Here is a 23,994-nt window from a genome sequence, read left to right on the forward strand (position 1 = left end):
AATACCCAGACTCCCGATTTCAGTTTTCTCCATTTTCCGCTTTACTTGGTGACATACAGTTAGTGTGGTTAACCCTCCATGAACCACAGGAAAGAATCACAAGTTTCTCAATGGCAGCTGACGAAGGAAGGAGCCCTTTGGAGACTGCAAGGTTCACAGGGTTCACAGACCGATCATCAGAAATAAAAGGGCACAGAGATCAAGCTTTCCGTAAAGAGGATATTGTGTTGATTTATTATAGACTGCAGTTAAAAAAAATATTTTGAGGTTAGCCTCTCCAGTTTAAAAGCACTTAGCCAGGAACACTTGAACAGCTAGGCAATGGTCTCTCCCTCACGGCCCCCCAACACCTCACCAAGTACTGTAAACAGGGTTTTGAGAACATCCCGTCAATTTCTTGATACGGACAACCTAATGCATTTGCTTCTTAAAGAAAACCACCTTCCAAATTTCCAAAACATGCACTGTTACTGCGCGTTAGGGATTTCAAAAGGACAAATTTCGTTATGGTGTTGTAAGGCCAAAATAGAATACCTATTTACCAGACACACACATTACGACCAGAAAAAAATTACAGACGTTAACCTAGTGTAACAATTCCATCAGGAATCAATGGGGAAAAAGGCACTGCGTCCCTAGCATTCCACCACATATCTACTATCCACTTGACATGCTTTGAATTCAAGTCCTGTCCGACATTTAACAGCGTTTTCTACAACATACAAGTCACAGGTAGGGTAATATTCTGACACTACGATTCCACTGCCGTATTTTTCACCCGAGTGTACAAATGGGAATGAAAATATGCTGTCGGCTTTATTTACAGGTTTATCTCGATGTTTTAGTGGGGTTAAAAAAACAAAAATCAACTATCTCCACCAACGGTTCCCCAGAAAGGTATTTTGGCTACGATTCACGTGTACAAACCACCACGGAAAAGAAATAAATGGAACCGATGTCTGACCCCAAACACCTAACCTAAAATTTCTCACCCACTAAATGCTGGCAGTGAAACTGCTGTTCTCTGCACTTTACGAAGTGAAACTCTACGTGGGAATTTCAGATCGACTTCTTTTGCCAAAGCACAAGGGCTATGTTGCAATGGATAGGATGCTGAATGAACGTATTCCCGGTGCATTCCACGTGTGAGTGCTGTCGCAGAGAGTCATGAATCTGGAAAGGTGATCGGTTGTTCAAGCTTTCCCATCTTCCCAAAAGATGTAACACAACAATGGCATAACTATACACAAACAGAGGTTAGTTCTGAAAATCCGTAATATACATGCACAAACATTAGAACGTAATGGGGAGAAAAATGAAACACTACAATTCCCACACTGCATTGTTGTTTCCACAGCCTTTCTGCACCGGACGCTTTGTGGCTTTGCGGTGCCTTTTCCTACCAGTAGAGAGAGTCTGCCCCGTGGGCTGGTTGGAAACAGAGGGTCCTCCCCACACCCAGGGATCAAGCCGCCCTTGACAAAAGACAGAACCTACCAGAAAAGAACAAGTACAAAACACGATCGGTTATCGGTTTTCTCGAGACGTGCCCAAATGTCCTCGTGCGATCACCTTAAACTTCAGTGATTGGCCCAGGACATTCCCGGAAGCCATGAACATTGACGGATGCCCAGCATTAGAACCAGAGGACAAAGCCTTGATTCTCTTCTGAGCAACGCGAACTGGAATTTCTGCCGCAGCGATCACGGCTGCCACCTCCCCAGTCGTGAGCGGCCACTTGCACAGAAAAAGATTCCTCTCCGTGAGTGTGATTCGGAATACTTCTTCCTCCGGGCGCCAGTTCAGCTTAAGTGGAGAGGCGTATACTCTGGCCTTCTGGTCTGGATAATTTTTGGTTTGGGTCTCTTCATTCTTTCCGTCTCCTCCTCCTCCTCGTTCTCCTGATCGCTCTCACAGACGTGGACCACCACGCTGGGGGTGGTGTCGGTCGCTGCGTGCAATTCATACTTTTCCCCTGGGGAAAGACGAGAAATGCAGGGTAACTCGGGCAAGGACCGGAGAGCCAAGAAACAAAAGCAAACGGAAGAGCATGTATGGGTCTGCTCGGCCTGGCTTCTGCGGACGTTCAATGGGGACCGAGGGACACAGCCAGATATGCTCTGGGTTGGTATTTCTTTGGTGGCTCTAGCGGGGAAAAAAAAAATTACACACACACACACACACACACACACACACAGAGTCACCGTTATATATTATTCTGCTTTCAGTCAAACACTGAATCCAGGCATATGAAAGCAACGGAAGGAGTATATTTTTTAATGACACTTAACGTGTCCACCAGGCCTCCTAAAATACCCAGATGGCTTCCCCACTGTGGTGCGATGTGTTCGGGGAGACAGTGCACGAATAAAACGCGTTAGGAAAGGACATCGAGAGCTTCCGTCTTTTTTAAGTTTATTTATTTATTTTGAGACAGAGAGAGAGAGAGAGAGAGAGAGAGAGAACTTATGAACTGTGAGATCATAACCCAAGCAGAAACCAAGAGTCGGGGGGCACCTGGGTGGCTCAGGGGGTTGAGCGTCAGACTTCGGCTCAGGTCATGATCTCACGATCCGTGAGTTCGAGCCCCGCGTCGGGCTCTGTGCTGACAGCTCGGAGCCTGGAGAACTGCTTCCGATTCCGTGTCTCCCTCTCTCTCTGCCCCTCCCCTGCTTGCACTCTGTCTCTCCCTCCCTCTCAAAAATAAGTAAACATTATGAAAAAAAAAAAAGAAAAAAAATCAAGAGTTGGATGGTTAACCAACTGAGCCACCCAGGCACCCCATGAGCCTCCCTCTTGAGGCTCCCACCGAGGCGGTTCGCACTGGAGACAGGCCACAAGGGGGGCCCACATGTGGCCTCTGATTCCCTCCACTCAGGACCTGGAGCCCGTGCGAAGGCACGTTCCCTCGCATTCCTGTGACCCTCCACGGCCTCCTCCGAGAAATGGGATAATTATGGCACTGACCTCACAGAGCTGCTCAGGTAAGTACAAGCTAAGTGCCTGGGACATGCTGCACGGTCCACAGGCCCATTAACGGTCACCTGGTTTTACTAATGTTGACAAATAGGGCGCGGATCCTGACTGGTGGGAAGCGGGATGTAGTAGAAATGCTATGATTTAAGCAGTTTGGGGGGGGGGTTGCTTCGGCTGGCTCCACTCCCTCGGGGTGCAGAGGTGGGTTTTCCTTCAAGTTCTGTGTGCTCTTCCCCAGCCCGATTCCAGACCTTCCCTCCTCCCGCTGCTTTGGGGACGCCTCTGAACACGGAAGGCACTTTTCCTCATGAGAAAGGAAATCGCCGGTTCTCTATCTGGAACGTTCATGGCAATTGCATCTGAAAAGGTGAGCGAGCCTCAGCTCTGTCAGGGAGGGAATTGAGGTGGAGGGTCACAAGATCACGGCCGTGGGGTCAGGGTCCTTATCTACCTGCCCATCAGCCAGGGTCCAGAAGGCCTCAGTGTGGGGCCACATTTGCAAACTCTTTACAATCTTGCTGGCGGCAAAGCACGGCCCAGTTTGAGATCTCGGTCCAGCTCACTGTCACGTAAACTAAGGGCGAATGGATTGGATTATGTCTTTTCTGAAAGGGCTTCTCAAATCAGAAAGGAGGGGTAGGTTCTGGAGTGGGAAGGACTGCCTTCAGCAGCATTCCTTGCCCTTGGAGGAGTCTGTCCCCTCCCCCAGCTGGAGGACCCGTTTCTTCTCTTGTCTAGCGTCCCGGCAGACTCCAGCCCTCAGCTCGGCTAAGGCACCTCAGCCAGGAGCTCGCGCTTCCTCGGACTGGCCAGGTCCATCCACCTTGACCTTGACACCACCATCGGCAGTGAGTAATGGGATTCTAGCTTTCTCCCACGGAGGCGATTTCTGCTGGGGGCAGTGTGTTCAGAAATGTAATCTTTTCAACACGAAACTGCTGATGGTCCATGAAATAAAACCCTCAATCCAAAGGAGTATCATCAGGTTTCTGGTCCAGAAGAAATGGTCTCAGTATTTGTTTGCTCTGTGGATAGGGCAGGAGCTCAAACTGCTTCACCCCAAGACGTCCTCACGAACCTGCCCACTCACCCCAAACCCAGCAGGTAGGACAGGAACCACCAACATCGGATTGTTTCCAAAAATCATGTGTTGGGCGCAGCCTATGGGCCAGGCACGTTTCGAAGTGCTTTCTACACAACGGTCTCACCTACGGCTCACAGCTCTGCTGGGTAATACCCACTGTATGGAGAAGACTGAGGCCAGAGCACCTGTTATCTCCCAGAACACTCACACGTTTGTCCCATCGGAGGACTGAAGACTCTTCTTTCTCAGCTGGGGAGCACCCCAATGGGGCCAAGAGGGGGCGTGCATGACTGGGGCCCTTTCTTCACTACGCCCTATGGTTCCCTTGAACATTCAAAGGAGCAGGTGAGAATCAGACCAACCACCTTGACTAAAGATGAAATTTCCAACGTGTAGGGTGGTTTGTTTTCCCTTTCCAAGTCTAATTGCTCATCCTGGAGTGACAGGGCCTGGGGCTGGTGCTCAGTGGGTGACGGGAAGGATTCCCGTGATGCTGGCAACCAGGGGTCACGGTGCTTGGTACCCATGACCCGCTAAGGAATGAGGCCAGAGGCAGGCAGCTGTGCGTGTCCCCAGCAACTTGAGTTACAGTCGCGGATGAAAGCGACTAGAAACCATTCACAAAACACGCGGGGGGCCACGGTGGGGGGAGGCGCTCCCTGAGGCAGGTGAGCATCTCCGTCTGGGCCCGTGAACGCCATCTCTGCCCATCTGTCTCCCTGCTCCCACCCAAGAGCACAGCTTACCTGGCCCTAGCTTGGAGATAGCGTATAACAGATCATAATTTATGACAGGAGTAGCGTCTTCCACTTGTTTCCAACCAACGGGCGGCGAGGCAGGAGGAGAGATCAGAAACTGCTTGTCCGGATTCGGGGGGGCCAGGTGGGAACTTCCTATGTGTAACGTCTGCGGAGAGAAAGAAATACAGGCGCGTGGTTTCTGGAGGAAAGAACCCAAGCGAGGCGACAGCGCTCAGTGACAGCTTGTGGAGGACAGGCGCAAAAGGACAGGCCTACGTCTGGGCGGCAGAACGCATGCGGTTCCGGAGGGGGCTCGTGACCCAGTCCGTATGGAGAAGGCAAAGGGGTGACGGCACAAACATGGTTAGAGCGCCCTCCCAGGACTGGGACCCACAGGCACAGGGATTGCCAGGAATCACCACGGACCGAGACTGGTGGAAAAGAGTACCCTCGTGGTAGAAATGGACAAAATAAAGCACTGTTGCTGACGTCACAGGGATCTCAGCCATTTCTTCTAGCGCCTCGGGTCACAAAGGCAGAACAGAGGCTCCAAGAGGCTAAGCGACAGCTCTAAGATGATACAGCCTCTGGGAGGGCAAAGTGGGGCTGGGGTCCCAGGGCCCCCGCCCACCCGGTGGTACCCCACAATTCCCTTTCTCTGCGGTTCCAAATCAGATGCCAAAAGCAAAGAAGGAAAAAAAGATCCACCTTCCAGGAGATTAAAAAAAAAAAAATACTATCTTGAGAATGCGAACTGGTGCAGCCCCTCTGGAAAATAGCATGGAGGTTCTTCAAAAAATTCAAAATAGAACTACCCTACGACCCAGCAATTGCACTACGAGGCATTTATCCAAGGGATATAGGTGTGCTGTTTCGAAGGGACACATGCACCCCCATGTTTATAGCAGCACTATCGACAATAGCCAAAGTATGGAGAGAGTCCAAATGTCATTCATCAACTGATGAATGGATGAAGAAGATGTGGTATGTATGTATGTATATACGTATCGGCAATCAAAAAGAATGAAATCTTGCCATTTGCAACAACGTGGATGGAACTAGAGGGTATTATGCTGAGTGAAATTAAAGACAGACGAGTATCATAAGACTTCATATGTGGAATTTAAGATACAAAAGAGATGAACATAGGGGAGGGGAAGCAAAAATAATACAAAAATAGGGAGGGGGACAAAACTTATATAAGAGACTCCAACTGAGGGTTGCTGGAGGGGTTGTGGCTGGGGGGATGGGCTAAATGGACAGGGGGCATCGAGGAGGACACTTGTTGGGATGAGCACTGGGTGTTGTGCGTAGGGGATGAAACACTGGACTCTACTCCTGAAATCATTATTGCACTATATGCTAATGAACTGGGATGTAAACCTAAAAAAGTTAAATTAAATTAAAAAAAAAACGAAAAAATAGCATGAAACGATAACCCATGGTTCTAGTCTGGGCTTAGAAGTCCTCTCCGTGCAGTTAGAGGGCTGCCCAAAAAGATGTTGTATCAAAATCTTACCAGTTTGGGTTTTATTTTTTTATTTGTATTTTAATCTCCCACTCCCCCCCCCCGCCCCCCCCGCCAAATTTTCACACTGAGCGTGCACTTACTTTAATAATCAGAAAAAGTGGAAGGACAAAGTCATTCTAAAAAGCCAAGGTCAAAAACCCGTGCTTTGCTCCGCCAGCAGGGGGCAGCGCATCCTAGCTCTAATTTATACTTGAAGGGCCTGCAAGGTGGCCCCCTCCCAGGGTCAGGAAGTGTCTCCACAGGTTCCGCTCCTCTACTGGCCTGGGGAGCTCAGAGCCCCCGTGGGGACGAGCCGTAACCAGAAAGCTGCACCTGAGAAGCTCCTTCCACTTCCACGGCCAACCTGTTGGACCCCAGATGCAACAGCATATAGAACTTTGTGAGCTGCCTTGAAAATGGGTCACCTAGGGGCACCTGGGTGGCGCAGTCGGTTAAGCGTCCGACTTCAGCTCAGGTCACGATCTCGCGGTCCGCGGGTTCGAGCCCCGCGTCGGGCTCTGGGCTGATGGCTCAGAGCCTGGAGCCTGTTTCCGATTCTGTGTCTCCCTCTCTCTCTGCCCCTCCCCGGTTCATGCTCTGTCTCTCTCTGTCCCAAAAATAAATAAATGTTGAAAAAAAAATTTTAAAAAAAAGAAAATGGGTCACCTTATCATTGAAGGTCTGGGGGGTCGGGGAGAACCAGAAGGGTGGTGAGCAAGAGAAACAGCAAACCCATTCACAGCCCTTCGAGCGCCACCCGGGGCTGGGACTCCTGCCACCAGGAGGCTTTCTTAGCGTTTGCTACCTGTCTGGTTAACTCTTTTTTTTTTTTTTTTTTCCTTTCCAGCCAGGCCTGGCAGCCTTGTGCCGACGCGGCTGCCCGCACCTGGCAGATGGCTGGTTCTCCACCGAGGGAGGCTCGGTGCTGCCGAGAACCCGCACAGAGTGAGGCCCCGCTCAGGTCTGCTCTTGGTCTGAAACAAGTCAGTAGCCCTAACCCTTGAGCCAGTTCCTGGAAACATGCTGTACAAACCTTAGAGTGTTAGACTAGCCACGCCCACAGCCTTGTACTCTTAACTACCACCCTCCTGAATGAGCAGGAAAGGTTCTCCCAGCCTACTCATCCCAAGGTCAAGGGCCATTTTGGAGATCGCTTGCTTTTAAACACATGCTGATGTTTGATTTCTTTCTTTTCTTTCTTTCTTTCTTTCTTTCTTTCTTTCTTTCTTTCTTTCTCTCTCTCTCTTTTCTTTCTTTCTTTCTTTCTTTCTTTTCTTTCTCTTTCTCCCTCTTTTTCTTTCTCTTTCTTTCTTTCTTTTTCTTTCTTTCTTTCTTTCTTTCTTTCTTTCTTTCTTTCTTTTTTTCTCTTTTTCCTTCCTTCCTTCCTTCCTTCCTTCCTTCCTTCCTTCCTCTCTCTTTCTCTCCCTCCCTCCCTTTCTTTTTTATTTTGAGAGAGCGAGAGAGAGAGAGAGAGCGCGTGCAAGCGGGAAAGGAACAGAGAGAGAGAGAATCCCAAGCAGGCTCCACGTTCAGTGCAGAATCCAACACGGGGCTCGATCTCAAAACTGTGAGATCATGACCTGAGCTGAAATCAAGAGTCTGGCACTCAACCGACTAAGCCACCCAGGCACCCCATGTTAATGTTTTCTTAAATAGGCGGGACATTCAAAATTTAGAGTATGAATTTTGCCTTCCTCAAAATGAATTCTTAAGAGTTTTAAATCAACCCAGCCGGGTAACGTTGACCAGAAAGGCTGTCCACGATACACTGCTAAGTAAAAAAGAAGGCTGTAGTAATTCAATTTTTTTTTTTTTTTTGTGCAAGCAAATTAACTCATACTCATGCACTTGTATGTTTGTATATGTGAAGGGGAAAGTGTGTGAGGATTCACACTAGATTTTCAAAGGTGGTTATGTTAGGCGATGGCTTTGAAGGGGGAGTGGAGAAATGTATCTACCTATTTACTTTCGGGACTTTTGTACTGTACTTGGATTGTTTCAGTTAATCTGTGTTGCTTTTGTCATTTAAATGACAAAATAAACATGCTTAAAAAAAGGGTGGAGAGGGGCGCCTGGGTGGCTCCGTCGGTTGGGCGGCCGACTTGGGCTCAGGTCAAGATCTCACGGTCAGGGGCGCCTGGGTGGCGCAGTCGGTTGGGCGTCCGACTTCAGCCAGGTCACGATCTCGCGAGGTCTCGCGTGATCTCGCGTGAGTTCGAGCCCCACGTCGGGCTCTGGGCTGATGGCTCAGAGCCTGGAGCCTGTTTCCGATTCTGTGTCTCCCTCTCTCTCTGCCCCTCCCCCGTTCATGCTCTGTCTCTCTCTGTCCCAAAAATAAATAAAAAACGTTGAAAAAAAAAAATTAAAAAAAAAAAATAAAAAAAAAATAAAAAAAAAATAAAAAGATCTCACGGTCAGTGAGTTCAAGCCCCGCGTCGGGCTCTGTGCTGACAGCTCGGAGCCTGGAGCCTGTTTCAGATTCTGTGTCTCCCTCTCGCTGACCCTCCCCTGTTCATGCTCTGTCTCTCTCTGTCTCAAAAATAAATAAAACGTTAAAAAAATTTAAAAAAAAAAAGGGTGGAGATGTAACAATTTTCCCTGCAGGGTTATCTGTGATAGTGAAACACTGGAAAACAAGATAAATGTCTGAGAGTAAAGACTGCTTAAATATGTCTGAAATATCTATATGGTAGAATATTACGTACCTGGAAATGATCTTACTAAACACATTTTAATGTTGCGGTAGAATGATCACGAATGATACACGGTGAAAAAGGAAGGGTACAGAATAGGATCTACTTAAAAAAAAAATTTTTTTTATGTTTATTTTCGAGCAGAGAGAGTGTGAGCAGAGGAGGGGCAGAGAGAGGAAGACAGGGAACCTGAAGCAGGTTCCAGGCTGTGAGCTGTCAGCACAGAGCCGGACGCGGGGCCCAAACCCACGAACTGTGAGATCATGACCTGAGTTGAAGTCGGACGCTTAACTGTCTGAGCCCCCCAGGCGCCCCCAGGATATACTTTTAATTCCAACATTGCAATTGAAATGCGTATGAATAAAAAAAAAAAATCAATGTATAACATAATCAATGTCTGAGCTACTTTTAAAAAGGGTGAGAGGGAGAAGCAGGTGTATCACTGTATTCAACTCACCTGGGCAAAATATAATTTCATTTCCTTTCCAAGAAATTCAGTCTTATGCAGCTGGAGTCTGGCGTCCGCCGCAGATAAGGGGTTGCTGAAGTTTATTCTGACCCGTTTGAAGCTCTTAAAATACTGAAAGGTGATATCCTTGTCGTATGTCCTAAAGAGGGATTCAAATTTGGCCTGAAAAGTAATAACAAAAATAAAAGGAGTTAAAATATACCCGCATAGGAGTCCTGACGACTACATCGCATTTCCACTTGAGGAAGGGAATTAGTGTCATTTCGAGAACACCCAACTTCTTTCTTAGACAAGAAAAGCCAGCCTTACCCCTTTTCAAGGAAGATTTGCTTTTGGCCCTTTAAATTCTAATACAGGTGATTTTCTCAGAAAGTTAGAATGTAGGCTTTCTTAAATTCATTCAATCAGCAAAACAATTACCAGTCGCAGAAACATTCTTTTGAAAGTAGGAAAGGAGGACATTCCAAGGATGTCCAGCTTGGTAATTTGTCACCCCCCCCCCCCAACAATTCCTTATGTCCAACAACCTTCCCAGGCCTAGTGAATTCCCACCCCCACTGCTCAACACAGGGAGTGGCTGTGTATATCAGATGTTTCTTTAGGGCTTAAAAACACTGGAACGCCTTTGAAAAAAACAACAAAAAACCACACACTGGTGGGGGGGGGGGGGGGAAACCTGGGTGGCTCAGTCGTTAAGCAGCCGACTTCAGCTCAGGTCATGATCTTGTGGTCTGTGGGGGTTTGAGCCCCGAGTCAGGCTCTGTGCTGGCACCTCAGAGTCTGGAGCCTGCTTCTGATTCTGTGTCTCCCTCTCTCTCTGCTCCTCCCCTGCTTGCTCTCTGTCTCTCTCAAATAATAAACATTAAAAAAAATTTTTCTTTTTAATTTTATTGCATTGGGAAACAATGAAGTTAATAAGAAACCCTGCATTTCTCAGTGTAAAGGAAGAGGTTTAAAAAGAAATCTCCCTATTATTTTCCCACTGAGTCTGTTACTTTTTAACTCTCTAAAATAATACTGGTTTAAAAATTAATGTACTGCCAAAGGACCCATTTCTTTCTTTCCTTTCAGAAAAAATTTTTACTTATTTAAATTCAAGCTAGTTAACATACAGCGTAGTACTGGTTTCAGGAGTAGAACCCCCACCCAGTGCTCGTCCCAACAAGTGACCTCCTTTATGCCCAGCACCCATTTGGCCCATCCCCCGCCCTGCTCCCCTCCAGCAAACCCTCAGTTTGTTCTCTGTAGTTAAGAGTCTCTTCCGGTTTGCCTCCCACAAATGGATCCATTTCTGCATGCGGGCTACAATGTATGTATATTTCTAGCTCTAGTGTTACAACGCCTAGTGAAAATTACAAAACAGCATGAGTTCTTAGGATGGAAATGCCCAAGTCCAAGGGTGTTAGGCTTAGATTCAGGAAGGAGCTCACCAGCTTTCTGGGAGAAGCTGTGTGGAGAGGCCCCTGCTGGGCTGGGTCCTGGGGTGGTGGCTTTTGCGGGAGGGTGTGGGGCGAGATGGGAGGCCACAGCGAGGTCTCAAGGCTCCAACCAGAGACGGAGTTGATAGTCAAAACTTCCAGAAAGATTGTATGGACGTTGAGGCGTCCTACCCTCCGAGCCTTTTCTTCCAGACTGAACAGGAAGGACAGGTGGTGGGAAGTCTGCGCAAGGCAGAAAGGGCCGGCTGAGGGTCCCATTGGGGAAGGGGCGCGCCTTCTACAAAGGGGACCGAGGTCGAGGAGGAAGCGGGCGGGGCGCACCGAGTACCTTGGAAACCTGCGGAAAGCAGTTTCTGCAGAGGGGACGCCTTACAAGAGAACATTTTCAAGAATGTTCAGTGCTAGAGAGAGGCAAGGGCATGGCACTTCCAGGCGCAAGAGGCTTCACGGGCAGGACAGGACTTGTGTTCCAGCGTGGGGGCGGGGGCGGTCAGCCCGTCTGCACCAGGCAGGTTGTTCCAAGGGTGGGGGTGGTAACAACTCACCAACTTTCTCTCTCTGAATCCCGTGGCTTTGCTTTCGTTTATGAAAACCTCTGAGGGGTTTTGCAGAGGCAAAGAATGAGAAAAATGTTACACAGCAGATGCTTCCCAGAGGATTTCATCTGGCTGCTGGCGGACTTTTTCCCCACCTCTCTCCAGCGGGAGCTCAGGCAAGTTTCTGGCGCACGGTCTGTGCATATATATTTGGAATTTTGCATGACCTCATCAATAGGCATTGTGACCCACTGTTTAGTTTTGGAGTTATGATTCAGAATTTAGGGGAGATGACTTTGAGGAATATTTTTAGAATACAAGTCAGGGCTCAGGACCAGACCACAAGAGAAGGCACACAGCGTCTGTTAAAGCCACATCACTATGACGCCATTCTCCTAAAAAATAATCTTATTTGTTCTGACAGCTGGGATCAGCTCTTATAGTTGCTGGACGCTGTCCCTCTTTGAATAAAGAATGATTTTACTCACATAAGGCTAATATGAAATACGTAGCTTTTGTGGGATTTTCACACATAGAATGTGCTGCTATCTCGTTCAGAAACCACAATCCTAGCTGTCAAGCATCATACACACTCGTGCAGTTCAATTTGATTAAAGAAAAAAAAAAATCCTTCACATGTCCCAATATGGCATGGGCTCTAAAGCCTATAGCACGAACACCATTCCCCAAACACAAGACACAGAACTCACTCATATACAATATTGTTAAAGATCAATTAGACAGCTGGGTAGCTACTGATGGAAATCTTACATCTTAATCGAATGAAGAAAAGCACGGTGATTACAATGACTAATTCTACTAATTACCACCAATGAGAGCTGCTTCCCCACACTTAAACTTAAGATATTTATCCAGTTTTATTGTTTGCTATGGCTGCATTTTCCCTAGCTAAAGGAAGCTGAAAACTTGAGGACAGGCCCTTGTAATTACCACAGACATACAAATATCTTTGCGATATTTATTTCCCAAGATAAAATTACACTGTTCTGATCTCTAGATGTCAAAGTGAAACGCTCTGTTCACGGCCAGAAAAAGCTTCCCTCTAAAAGGTTGCTTACAACCTACACAGAATGAAAAATACAAACCATGTTAAAACTTTGCATTACTGATTGGTCAAGGGACCTGGATGTTTTCAAATACTGAGAGTTTTAAACATTCCTTCACAGTTAATCCCTCAGGCAACAGCTTTGTTTGATAAAGCACCAAATATTTTGGACTTATTTCAAAACCCCCAAACCCGCAAGACAGCCACATCACACCCCCGCAAATATTTCAGCTGCTATTTCCAATTAACACAGTGCTTTGAAACCTCTCAAAAAATCACATTCTATTAGAAGCCTTACCCTGGTTTCACTTTCGCTGAAGATATCACTGTTTGCCACACAGGCAATCAGGGAGCTAAAGCTGTAGTTGAAGTTTCTAAAGTGCATCTTGCTTTCTTAGAGCGAAAGCACTAGCGACTCAGGCAGTCAAGCCCCAAGTGACGGTCCCTTGCAAGAGGCTGGAGGTTGTCGCTCCAGCAGGCCCTTATAAAGCACCGAAGTCCAGCCCCCTGGGAAAAAAAAAGCACAGCTTCTAGAGCATCCTGTTTGGACAGCAAATTCCTGAGTCAAGTCCTGCATGCTTTTAGGCAGACAGAGACAGAGTGTAAGTTTCTACTGGAAAGAGGTGACGTCAACACCTTAGTCATTTTCCCTATGCTAATTAACTTTGCTTGGGGAGGATGGAAAAAACAGCCAAGGTTTGCCTTGCAGCTGCTTTATCAACTCCTCTTGCAACATAGTTTCCACTGGTAGTAATTCCATTCAGCCACTCAGACACCATGCTCCTCATCTGAATGGGACCACCCTTCTTAAGATGGAAAATGTTACAGAAGAAAAATGAGGAAGGTCTCAGCAGTAAACAGTAATTAGCCTCTGGGGGAGTTTTGAGCCTTTGGGAAACCTGGAAACTCAAGCCTTGGCTAGTTGTTTGATCCCTGTAATTCCCTGAAAACCTCAATCCAAGTTTCATGTTGGGGTATTAGAGAAAACGTTTTGAAATCTTTCTTGGTCAATGAACTCTGTTTTTAAAGAAAAAAAAAAGTGGAATTCATTTTGAAATATGGCGCTTTTTTTCCACCCTAATTGAACTTTACTGGATGAATGTCCCCATTCTCACTTGTATTCCACAGTGGGAATGTGAGAAGAGCTCCTCAAGCAATTCTGGGATTCTTCACTGGAAAATTTTACTATTGTAATCTGGAAACTAGGAAGATGCAACACTTTGATCATTTTCTTGGAGCTACTGGATTCAGAAAAAGATACAAACACATTTTAGAGAATCTAGCTTCTGGAGTTGAGAAAAGAAAACACTGAGATCAGCTGTCCTGTTTTGAGACACATAGACTAAAAGTTGCGTTTTTCTTCTCATAGAAAAGGAAGAAGAAATGAAAGGAATGCATGCCAGGGTTGGAGAGCGTACCTGAAAACGGGCCCCTTTTCAGGTGAAATATCTGCCCCTTCTTTCCAAAGGCTGCAACTCTGAGGTGCTAAGCACGTTTCCAGTTTCGATCCCTGTGGGCAGCCTGGGTCCTCGGTCCTTCCCAATCTCCCCAGTTGCATTATCACCTAAAAGCACTCAAGTTACTTCTAAAAGCATTGTCTAGTCTAGCGGCACACAGAGACACCTCCTAAGCTTCCAGAAGTTAACTAGAACTCTGCCATTCACATGTAAGAATTACCTTCAGAGAACCATTAAAGTTAGCCAGTAATATTACAGTCTCCAATAATGGAGCAAAACGAAACCGGAGCATTTATCCCTCCAAAGGAGGAAAAGTCAAGTCTTGGATGAATGAGCATTGCTTAATTTCAATGCGCACTGCCTTATTGCCAACTGTAGAGTTATGTAAGAAACCAGTTATGGTGTTCGCTTTGCCAAATTACCCATAACTCCCAACCCGAAAAGATCTAAATGCATATATTCTAAAACAGTTTGGAACACTGTGAATAGGATGGGTCTGCCTCAAACCGCACGGGGATACGGTCGCATGAGATGGTGCTTGGCGATGGGTAGCGTGTGTTTGGGCGTGCCGTATTTTCAGTGCTGTCGGCAGCCTGTCCCTGACACACGCACGTTGTGGTGGTGTGGGTATGGGAGGCGTTGGGGGGGGGGGGGGAGGCGCTAAGGGGAAAGAAAGGGAGGGGGAGGCAGGACACAGGAGCCTCCTCCAGAGAGGCTGGGGAGGGCTCTGAGGTGCACCGCCCCTCCCCCCTGCCCCGCCACGTCCACGTCCACCCCATGGTCCCCCTCCACCCCCCCCCCCCCCGCTTTTTCTCTTTCTCCTGGAGTCCACCTTAGCAAACGGTCAGAGGAGAAAGAAGAGGCAAATTTCTGCTCTGAGAAATAAATGATAAATGATCGCTCTTTCACTAGGCTGCCCCAAAAGCCTAATGTGTGATTCTGTACCTGCCTTTGACTTGACTTTAAGGCCCATTTGAATCAAATTGTGATCCTGAGTGCTCCCATTTTACACCCAGAAGAGGAGCTCAAAACAGTGACCAACTGTAGGGGGGCTGAAAAGAATGCTTTTCGGCAAAACTCCTTGGGTCACAAAGTGACCAGGGCCTTGGACCAGAGAGGGGCACCTACGGTCCCCCAGCACCGGCTTCCTCAGCTACTGCGTGAGAGGCATGGAGCAGATACGGGTTTTCGAAGTACGTCACTGAGTGGCAAGGCTCCTTCACGGCGCTCCAGCCCTGGCTGCAGGGACGTTATAAAGGGATAGGACACCTGTCTCGTCCTTGTACCCAGAGGTAACACTGCTTTAAACGCATCTCAGTTTCCCTTCATGTGCTAATCTGACAGTTCTCATCAGGAATGCCCACTCTTCAGGGCAACTGGGTGGCTCAGTCGATTAAGCGTCCAACTTCGGCTCAGGTCATGATCTTCCGGTTCGTGAGTTCGAGCCCTGCGTCCGGCTCTGTGCTGACAGCTCAGAGCCGGATCCTAGTTCAGATTTTGTTTTTCCCTCTCTCTCTGCCCCTCCCCATGCTCTCTCTCTCTCTCTCTCTCAAGAATAAACATTAAAAAAAATTTTTTTTTTAGGAATGTCCGCTCTTTAGCTGCGTGTCTATTATACGGGAACTTGGATTTCTAAATGTCCTATGCAAAAGCATTACATTGTAAACAGTGCCTGTCCTCATGGAGGATAAAAATTGTTCCAAAACAAGGATTAAAAAAAAGTAGACGTTCCTACATGTGTATCCCTTGTCATTTGGGAGACAAGTGCATTCCTGATTCTTGTTTGCTAGTCGGACAGAAGTGATTTGAAGACAGCGGTGCCTAATGTCTCATTAGAGCTCTTGAGAAGCATACCAAAAATTGCACTTAAATTAGTAAAACTGACACCAGAAGTTGAAGAAGAAATGAAATGCTTTAGTCAACTGAAAGCTTTAGATGTTTTGCATTTCTTCCATTCGTGCCATAAAAATCCTAAATTCATCTAACTTGCAGTAAGAGCATATTTTCACTAAGAAGTTTTCTATTTTCAGGGAGGAAAAACTGAGGTTTAGGGTGAATTCCACCATTTCCATTACAGCATTCCCGGAGCAGAGTTAGGATGACCTCAGCGCGTCCTTATAAACCCCAAGGAGTTTGCACCTCTGCCAAGAATGTGCCACCACCAGGGAAACGCTTCTACAAAACGACCAGAAAGGGAAACTGAGTGTGGACCTTGATGTGCAAACCGAAGCAGAGCAAAGAACGGGGCAATTCACAAAAGATGGGGGGGTGGGGGGGGGCCCGGAGGGCGGGGCGGGGGAGGACATACCTGACTGAGATAAAAGGTACCGGTTTAAAGAGCCTTCATCTTGAACGCTAATGAAACTCAGGGCTTAGCTTTTTAGCTTCTGAGATAATGGAATTGTTTTACTGTTGCTTCGTATTTGGAGCCCTTGCTGCCTCTGACGTGGAGCTTTGTTCCTCCAACCTCGGTTACTGTACAATGGAGAGACCTAGGACCTCACGCTTACTCATCTTTACCGTTTTCCCAGTCTGATCGATGGTATTAACCGAGGGGAGTGTTCCTGTCCTCAGCTTGTAACCCTGGTTAATATCCAATTCAGCGGTGGAGCGGGATCGAACAATGTGATGCTGGCAGAGCGCTGAGCAGGGCGCCTGAAACACTACCGGGGGTGGTTGTGTGTGAGCCGGGTCTCTGTTTCCTACTTCACCTGTCGTGAGACTGAGGTTGAGAAGGGCACAGTTTATTTAGGGGAGCCAGGACTCACCCTGGTCTATCAACGGCAGATTCCAGGCTGGTTCCAGGGAACCACAGCGCCGTGCTCCCCTGGCAGCTGCACCTTCTGGTGTCGGAGCTCATTTCCCCACCTCCGTTCTCTCAGTTGCTCTGGCTGGACTGTCTAGGGCATCTTGGATGTCTTCCTCTTCTAGGTGCCCTGCCCGCAGGTCCGGGGAGAGGTCTGTGGATTCTCTGTACCACCCTCCGCTTTGCACTCCCCACACAGCACTTCAGGCGGCTTCTGCGACTGCAATACCTTTCTAACAGGCCTCACGGTGGCCAATTTCTTATGGCTCCAGGATAGTACATAATTCCCACAACAGGTAACTTCTGGAAGCCGAGCTTGATCATGTTTCTCTCCCATGGGAAAAACTTCAGCGACTTCCCATTGTTCCTTAGGTTGAAGATGACGACTTTTTACTAAGTATTCATGTATGCATCCATCCATCCAACTATCCATCCATCTGTCCATCCATCCATCCATCCATCCACCCATCAACCCACCCATCCCATCCATCCACCCATCCATTCTTTCACCCAAGCAGTTTTTTAGGTATTGGGGATTCAAGGGTGAACAAAACAGACAAAACCCTCTGCTTTCACGGAGCTGATAATCTAAATGGGAAGAGAAGAAAAAGAAAAGAAACAAGGTAATTGGGTAAAGTATGTTTAGACAGTGGTAAGTGCTGGGGGAAAGGCACAGAGAGGGGACAGGAAGAGCTGGGGAAAGATGTTTAAAGAGAGACTGGTCAGAGAAGGCATCCCTGAGAAGGTGACACGTCGATGCATCAGATCTGAAGGAAGTGGGAGACTGAACTGTGGGATGCTGGGGAACAGCATTCTGGGCCTGGGAACAGAATACACCAAGGCGCCCAGCCAAGAGAATCTTGGCACATTCAAGGCCCTGCAGGGGAGAAGGGTGGAGAAAGCGGTTGGGAACAAGGCCATGGGAGCCTTTGAGCCCTGAGAGAACTCTGGCTTAAATTCTGATTGAGGTGGCAGCCATCAGGGGGTTTTGAGCAGGACGTGACTTCCATACAACAGAACCACTCCAGTGTCTTAGTTCAGAATAGAGCAAACGGCAGGGTGGAAGCAAGATGCCCAGTGAGGCTTGAGGCCTTTCCCGGCCATGGAGCCCTCAGCTGTGCCTGTTTCCCTCACTGCCCTCAGCCAGCTACGCTCTCGTCTCTCTCCTCTGCCCATCAGACCCCTATATATCCTTTCAAGCCCATCACAAACACTGCTTCTCTGGGAGACGCCCTTCCGTTAACCCAGTGACCCTCTGGGCTCTCCTCCTAGTTACATTCTTATCTGGCAAATCTCCCTGACTGCAGTGAAAGCCACATGGGGGCAACAGCACTCATTCTGTGCTTCCTGGAGATGCTGGTAAATGTTTGCGACATTCAGAGACTGCCCCAGGGAGGGCCCATCTGAGTCCCACAAAGAGCCAGAATTCACCAGGCATCAAAGGGCCATGGCCCTTGGTGTTCCTGACTGAAGGGTGTCCCTGTGTCTTTGGTTTAAGCAAAGGCCATGCCACTTTTTGTCACAGGACGCGGTGTAGCATCGGTAAAGGCACATGTGTGCCCAGAGGGTGCCAGTCCCATTCCCGGACATACGTTCTCCGTCCCTGCTGTGTGGGAGCCCGCAGGTCACCCAGGCGGGGGTGGGGTGGGGGGGCACTGAGCCATCAAGTCCAGACTTGGGGGCCCCACCCCTGGGACGCTCCTGGAGGCCTAGGATTCTTCGGGGTCTATGGCAGCCGTCTTGAAAATCTTCTGCATGTGGGAAGAACATATTCAGCTTACTATATTTTCACTTCTTTTAATGCCACTGATGTCTTTTTAAAATGCCTATTTTTAGGGTATGTTTTATAAGGTGCCCAGTGTAGAGTTGAAATCGTGTAGAATTTATGAACAAAAATGCTTTCACTGGCAGATGTACTAAAAACTCTTTTACCAATGAGATTCATGATCAAAACCCATGGAGACCATTTGTCTATGCGGCAGTGTGATTAAATCCCCATTTTTCTTTGAGCTTCGCCCTAACGATCCAGGAGAAGAAAGAGAGCAGGAAAAATATTCTTCTTCTTGATCTCGGAAGGAATCTCCATTCTCGTTCTCTGTCAGGAGGAATCAGGGAATGAGCTCGGGGAGGAGGCCAGATTTGGGCTCAGGAATTTATTGCTTTTAGCGCTACTTTATTACCGGTAAGATCGGCTGTGTCACAGGGAGGGGCCTCCATTTCAAAGCAAACGTAAAACAAAGCAGGTGACCTTTCTGCTGATGGGCTCCAAGGTTCTAACCAGAACCCCCTGAAAAAACAGGCAGGTTGGGGTTCTTCCACGACAGAGGGTGACGCCTGCCGTAAGAATTCCAAATCTACAATAAGAAAACCGTCTTAAGTGAAGATCACTTCTATGTTTAATAAGCACTAATCCTCTGGATCTGCAGGGTAACGCAGAAGAAATGATACTAATACTAAGCTTCAGCCTGGCACATTTCTGATAATTTGAAAAACAGAAGAGTCTGACGGATCTGCTACTTTGCACGGATTAGTACAAGAGAGTATACACATAATTAGCATTTCTGGGAGAACACAGAGCTTTCAAGGACTTAAATATATAATATGGGTGGCGTATTGAAGCCAGTGTCAAAAAGGATCGATGTATTTTTTTTTTAATGTTTATTTATTTTTGAGACAGAGAGAGACAGAGCATGAATGGGGGAGGGTCAGAGAGAGAGGGAGACACAGAATATGAAGCAGGCTCCAGGCTCCGAGCTGTCAGCACAGAGCCTGACGCGGCGCTCGAACTCATGGACCGTGAGATCTTGACCTGAGCCGAAGTCGGACGCTTAACCGACTGAGCCACCCAGGCACCCCAGGATTGATGTATTTTAGCAGAAGGGCAGGCATGCTCTGTTAAAGGTTATGGTAGAGTGTTAAAAAAAAAAAAATGCAATCATCAAAAAAAAAAAAAAAAGAAGAAATAAAATGAAATAATCAGTTAGAAGCATGTTCGAATTTATACCTTAAAAAGGAGGTCAGGGCTCAGGCAAGATTTCATCTCGGTTGTTAAACTCCACGTGAGCTCAAAATCCCATTAACTTTTGTTTCCTTATTACCTCAATCTTTCCTTAGTACAGAAAGGTTAAACAACCCTCTGTGACTTTTTGGAAACGCACGGCTTAGGAGGCCGAAGACGGAGAAAACAGCCATAGGCAAATCGGAACTATGCTTAATGAGCGGCCTGGAGACCAGCGGACGTGGATTAAGGGAGGTAACGTTTATTCAGAGGTGACTGTGGCCAAAGCCACCCTAATTAATCATCCCTTATTTGCTCTCTTTTGTCGAGTCCTTTCCCGACCCACCTCGCTTTAATTACTGATTTTAATTTCTGCCTTGATGCCTTCTTCAGCTGGGGCACAATTTTGTGGCACCAAAGACCCCTGGGCAGGAAGTGTATGGGAGCAGGCTAGCGACCATCTGCCCCTGTGCTTACCACTCATGGGGCTGGTTATCTCTCATTCCAGCCCTGCATTGATTCATTCCCATCAACTAAACCAACCCCCCTTTTAAGTTCATTTATTTATTTATGTATTTAGAGAGAGAGAGCAGGGAAGGAGCAGAGAGAGAGAGACAGAGAGACAGAGAGAGAGAGAGAGAATCCTAAGCACGCTCCACGCTGTCAGCACAGAGCCCAACTCGGGGCTCAAACTCACAAACCGTGAGATCACGACCTGCGCTGAAATCAAGAGTCGGACGCTCAATTGACTGAGCCACCCAGGCGCCCCATAAACCCCCTTTCCATTCAAAGTATGAGCTCTACTTTTTAGTGTGAACGCTGACGGAAGAATCCGGATCCTTTCGTTGCATATTCCATGCTCATCCGGAAGAACTGACCGAACCAGATGTGGGCAGGACGTGGGCCGCCGGGAGGCAGAAGCCACGTGTCATTCTAGTAGGTTCTCCCGAGGAACCTGGCACAGTGCTGGGGTCACACAACAGCCTATCGATACCCGGTGAATGTCTGGTTAAACAAGCAGAAGATGAAAAAGTGAGAAGGTTGTGCAAGAGAGAGGAAAGAGGGGAGCAAAATCAAAATCCGTAAAACCAGATAGAAAACACAGTTTTCAAAACCTTTGCTCTGTAGAGTTTGTATCCACACCCAATTTAAAAACTCAGGAGTCAGCTCAGAAATTGTTCCTTGCCAAATGCGGGAGAAGAGAAAACTGTGTCATGAGTGCTTTCCTACTATTTCCATTACCGCCCCCAGGCCCTGTTTTCCTGTCTGTAGCCGAGAAGTTTCTAACAAGGCCACAGCTTAGGTTGCCTTTTTATACTTTTGTTGTCTTCTTCCCTGATTATTTAAAGTCTGAAAATAAGTTCCATGAGGAAGTATATCCTGTCTTCGTAAGAATGGCACAATGATTTAAAATACGCTAACATATATTTAAAAGGAAATATACTGGGGCTCCTGGGGGGCTCAGTAAGTTAAGCGTCTGACTTTGGCTCAGGTTATGATCTCACAGTCCGTGAGTTCGAGCCCCGTGTCGGGCTCTGTGCTGACAGCTCGGAGCCTGAAGCCTGCTTCGGATTCTGTGTCTCCCTCTCTCTGTTCCTCCCTCACTCTCTCTCTCAAAAATAAAGATTAAAAAAATTAAAAAAAAAAAAAGAAATATACTAAAGTATATTTAAAAAGAAAAAGATAAATTATCAACACAGAACAAAGGAGACTCCACCGCAACTTGGATATTAACACGCACCATCAAAAAAGAGAATGGTTGCACCAGGTCTGTTGTTAAGGAAATTGGGGCATTCCTGTCAAGTGAGTAGAACTTGGGCACACATCTTTACTCCGTAGCATCTGGGATGGAAGAGCTGTCCCCTTAGCTCTAGAATTGCCAGCTCCCTAACACTTAAAAAAGTTAGTTGTCAATATTGAAAAACTGGGAAGTTTCACATAGAAATAGAATTTAAAAAAATTTTTTAATGTTTTTTTTTTGGGGGGGGAGTAGGGGAGGGGCAGAGAGAGAGGGAGACACAGAATCCGAAGCAGGCTCCAGGCTCTGAGCTGTCAGCACAGAGCCTGACGTGGGGCTCAAACTCACGAATCACGAGATCACGACCTGAGCCGAAGTTGGACCCTGAACCGACTGAGACACCTAGGTGGCCCTAGAAATAGAATTTCTGGCTTCTTTGCGGGGGGGGGGGGGGGGGGGGGAGGGAAGATGTGTCAACTCAGGGCCCAGAGACCCATATGGTGATGTCTGAACTGGTGGCTAAACCCTGTGCTCTCCAGATATCATTGTCCCCATCACTCCAGACCCCAAAGGCATTTGAGCTTTTGGCCTCTGGCTTAATTTAGGAAGTCATCAAAAATAGCTTAGTCCCTTGCTGTGAGCCAGACACTGAGAGATAGGGATACACACGAAGGCGCTCACCCATCCACCCCCCTGGCTCAAAGTGTTTTATGTCACATAATCTACTTCAAATAATGCATTTATTTGTTAAGAAAATGTTTTAAATATTTATTTTTGAGAGAGAGAGAGAGAGAGAGAGAGAGCAAGCTCCAGCGGGGAAGGGGCAGAGAGAGAGGGAGACACAGAATCTGAAGCAGGTTCCGGGCTCCGAGCTGTCAGCACAGAGCCCGACGCAGGGCTAGAACCCACGAACCGTGAGATCATGACCTGAGCCGAAGTTGGACGCTTAACCAACTGAGCCACCCAGGGGCCCCTCAAATAATACATTTAGAGAGCATGTCCATTACGCCTCACAAGGCAATTCTTCATCTTTTTCCTTCTGGCCCATGCACTGGCACAACACATTTTCATAAGTGACTTCCTGGGCATTTGCTGAACGTTCTCTCCCGCCTCTGAAATTATACAGTAATGTAAGCGACTGGTGGAGACATTATTATAGGGATTACGTAGATTCTCCTCAAACAACTACAAACCACAGTTAGTTTCTTTAGAAATTGTTAGGAAGACGTTGGGTCATACCAGAGACGCAGCCAGCATGGCTAAGAATCAGAACCTTAACCCACTTACAGATTTCTGCAGAACTCGTTTGTGATTGATGGAGGCAGAAAGGTTCTGTCATGAATGGCCTTAGAAGACAGGGTTAGAGATGATCCGAAAGTAGACAGAGTTCCAGGTATTTTCAGAGTGAGGCTTTTAAGACAGTTCTTTAACAGACCATTTAAACTGCCTTTGTTGGGGCGCCTGGGTGGCGCAGTCGGTTAAGCGTCCGACTTCAGCCAGGTCATGATCTCGTGGTCCGTGAGTTCGAGCCCCGCGTCAGGCTCTGGGCTGATGGCTCGGAGCCTGGAGCCTGTTTCCGATTCTGTGTCTCCCTCTCTCTCTGCCCCTCCCCCGTTCATGCTCTGTCTCTCTCTGTCCCAAAAAAAAAAAAAAAAAAAAAAAGTTGAAAAAAAAAATAAACTGCCTTTGTAAAAATCTAGGATCCAGTTTAATCGAACTTCTTATGTTGAAATAAGTCTTAGGAAGATGGTGCCTGACTTCATCCTTTATGTTATTTTATTTTTAATGTTTATTTGTTTATTTTGAGAGAGGGAGAGGAAGCATGAGCAGGGGAGGGGCAGAGAGAGAGGGAGAAAGAGAATCCTAAGCGGGCTCCACACTGTCAGCGCGGAGCCCAACGGGGGGGGGGGAGGGCAATTTCACAAACCGTGAGATCACGACCTGAGCTGAGGTCAGGAGTTGGACGCTCAACGTGCTGAACCATCCAGGTGCCCCCTGACTTCATCCTTTAAAGAAACCTCCCCCCCAAGGGGCGCCTGGGTGGCGCAGTCGGTTAAGCGTCCGACTTCAGCCAGGTCACGATCTCGCGGTCCGTGAGTTCGAGCCCCGCGTGGGGCTCTGGGCTGATGGCTCAGAGCTTGGACCCTGTTTCTGATTCTGTGTCTCCCTCTCTCTCTGCCCCTCCCCCGTTCATGCTCTGTCTCTCTCTGTCCCCAAAAAATAAATAAACGTTAAAAAAAAATTAAAAAAAAATAAAATAAAATAAAGAAACCTCCCCCAAGAGTCTGAAGATGGAATACAGGGTCATCAACCGCTGGGGGGTGGGGTGGGGGTGCAGGTGGGGGTGGGGTGGGGGTTCTGGGGATGACGCGACCCTCACTGGAGCAGAAGAAGGGCTTGTGCTGATGCCCCCACATTGGTCAGCTCCGGGATGGCAGCGACCTTGAGAAGGGGTGGGGAACTTAGAGAGATGGGTGGCTCT

At 47.6% G+C, this 23,994-nt stretch overlaps 1 protein-coding gene across 3 annotated transcripts in view; it reads right to left on the reverse strand.

The window, feature by feature from the left end:
* Nucleotides 1–205: 205 nt before the first annotated feature.
* RCAN1 (regulator of calcineurin 1) overlaps nucleotides 206–23,994 on the reverse strand; it is a 103,995-nt gene continuing 80,206 nt past the window's right edge. Inside the window, exons 1-4 of one of the 3 annotated variants that reach the window (XM_025913335.2) lie at nucleotides 12,812–13,003; nucleotides 9,461–9,634; nucleotides 4,807–4,966; nucleotides 206–1,975 (exon numbers count right to left, since the gene is read on the reverse strand). In XM_025913335.2, coding sequence (XP_025769120.1) covers nucleotides 1,803–1,975; nucleotides 4,807–4,966; nucleotides 9,461–9,634; nucleotides 12,812–12,898 — 594 coding nt within the window. In that variant the 5' untranslated portion in view covers nucleotides 12,899–13,003 and the 3' untranslated portion in view covers nucleotides 206–1,802. Of the gene's footprint in view, nucleotides 1,976–4,806; nucleotides 4,967–9,460; nucleotides 9,635–10,902; nucleotides 11,366–12,811; nucleotides 13,004–23,994 lie in introns of those variants that run through there. The other 2 variants (XM_086675921.1, XM_086675922.1) reach the window with 2 other exon arrangements.

This window comes from Puma concolor, chromosome C2 (genome assembly GCF_028749965.1).
Source record: "Puma concolor isolate L17-30 chromosome C2, mPumCon1.1.hap2, whole genome shotgun sequence".
Lineage (NCBI taxonomy): Eukaryota > Metazoa > Chordata > Mammalia > Carnivora > Felidae > Puma > Puma concolor.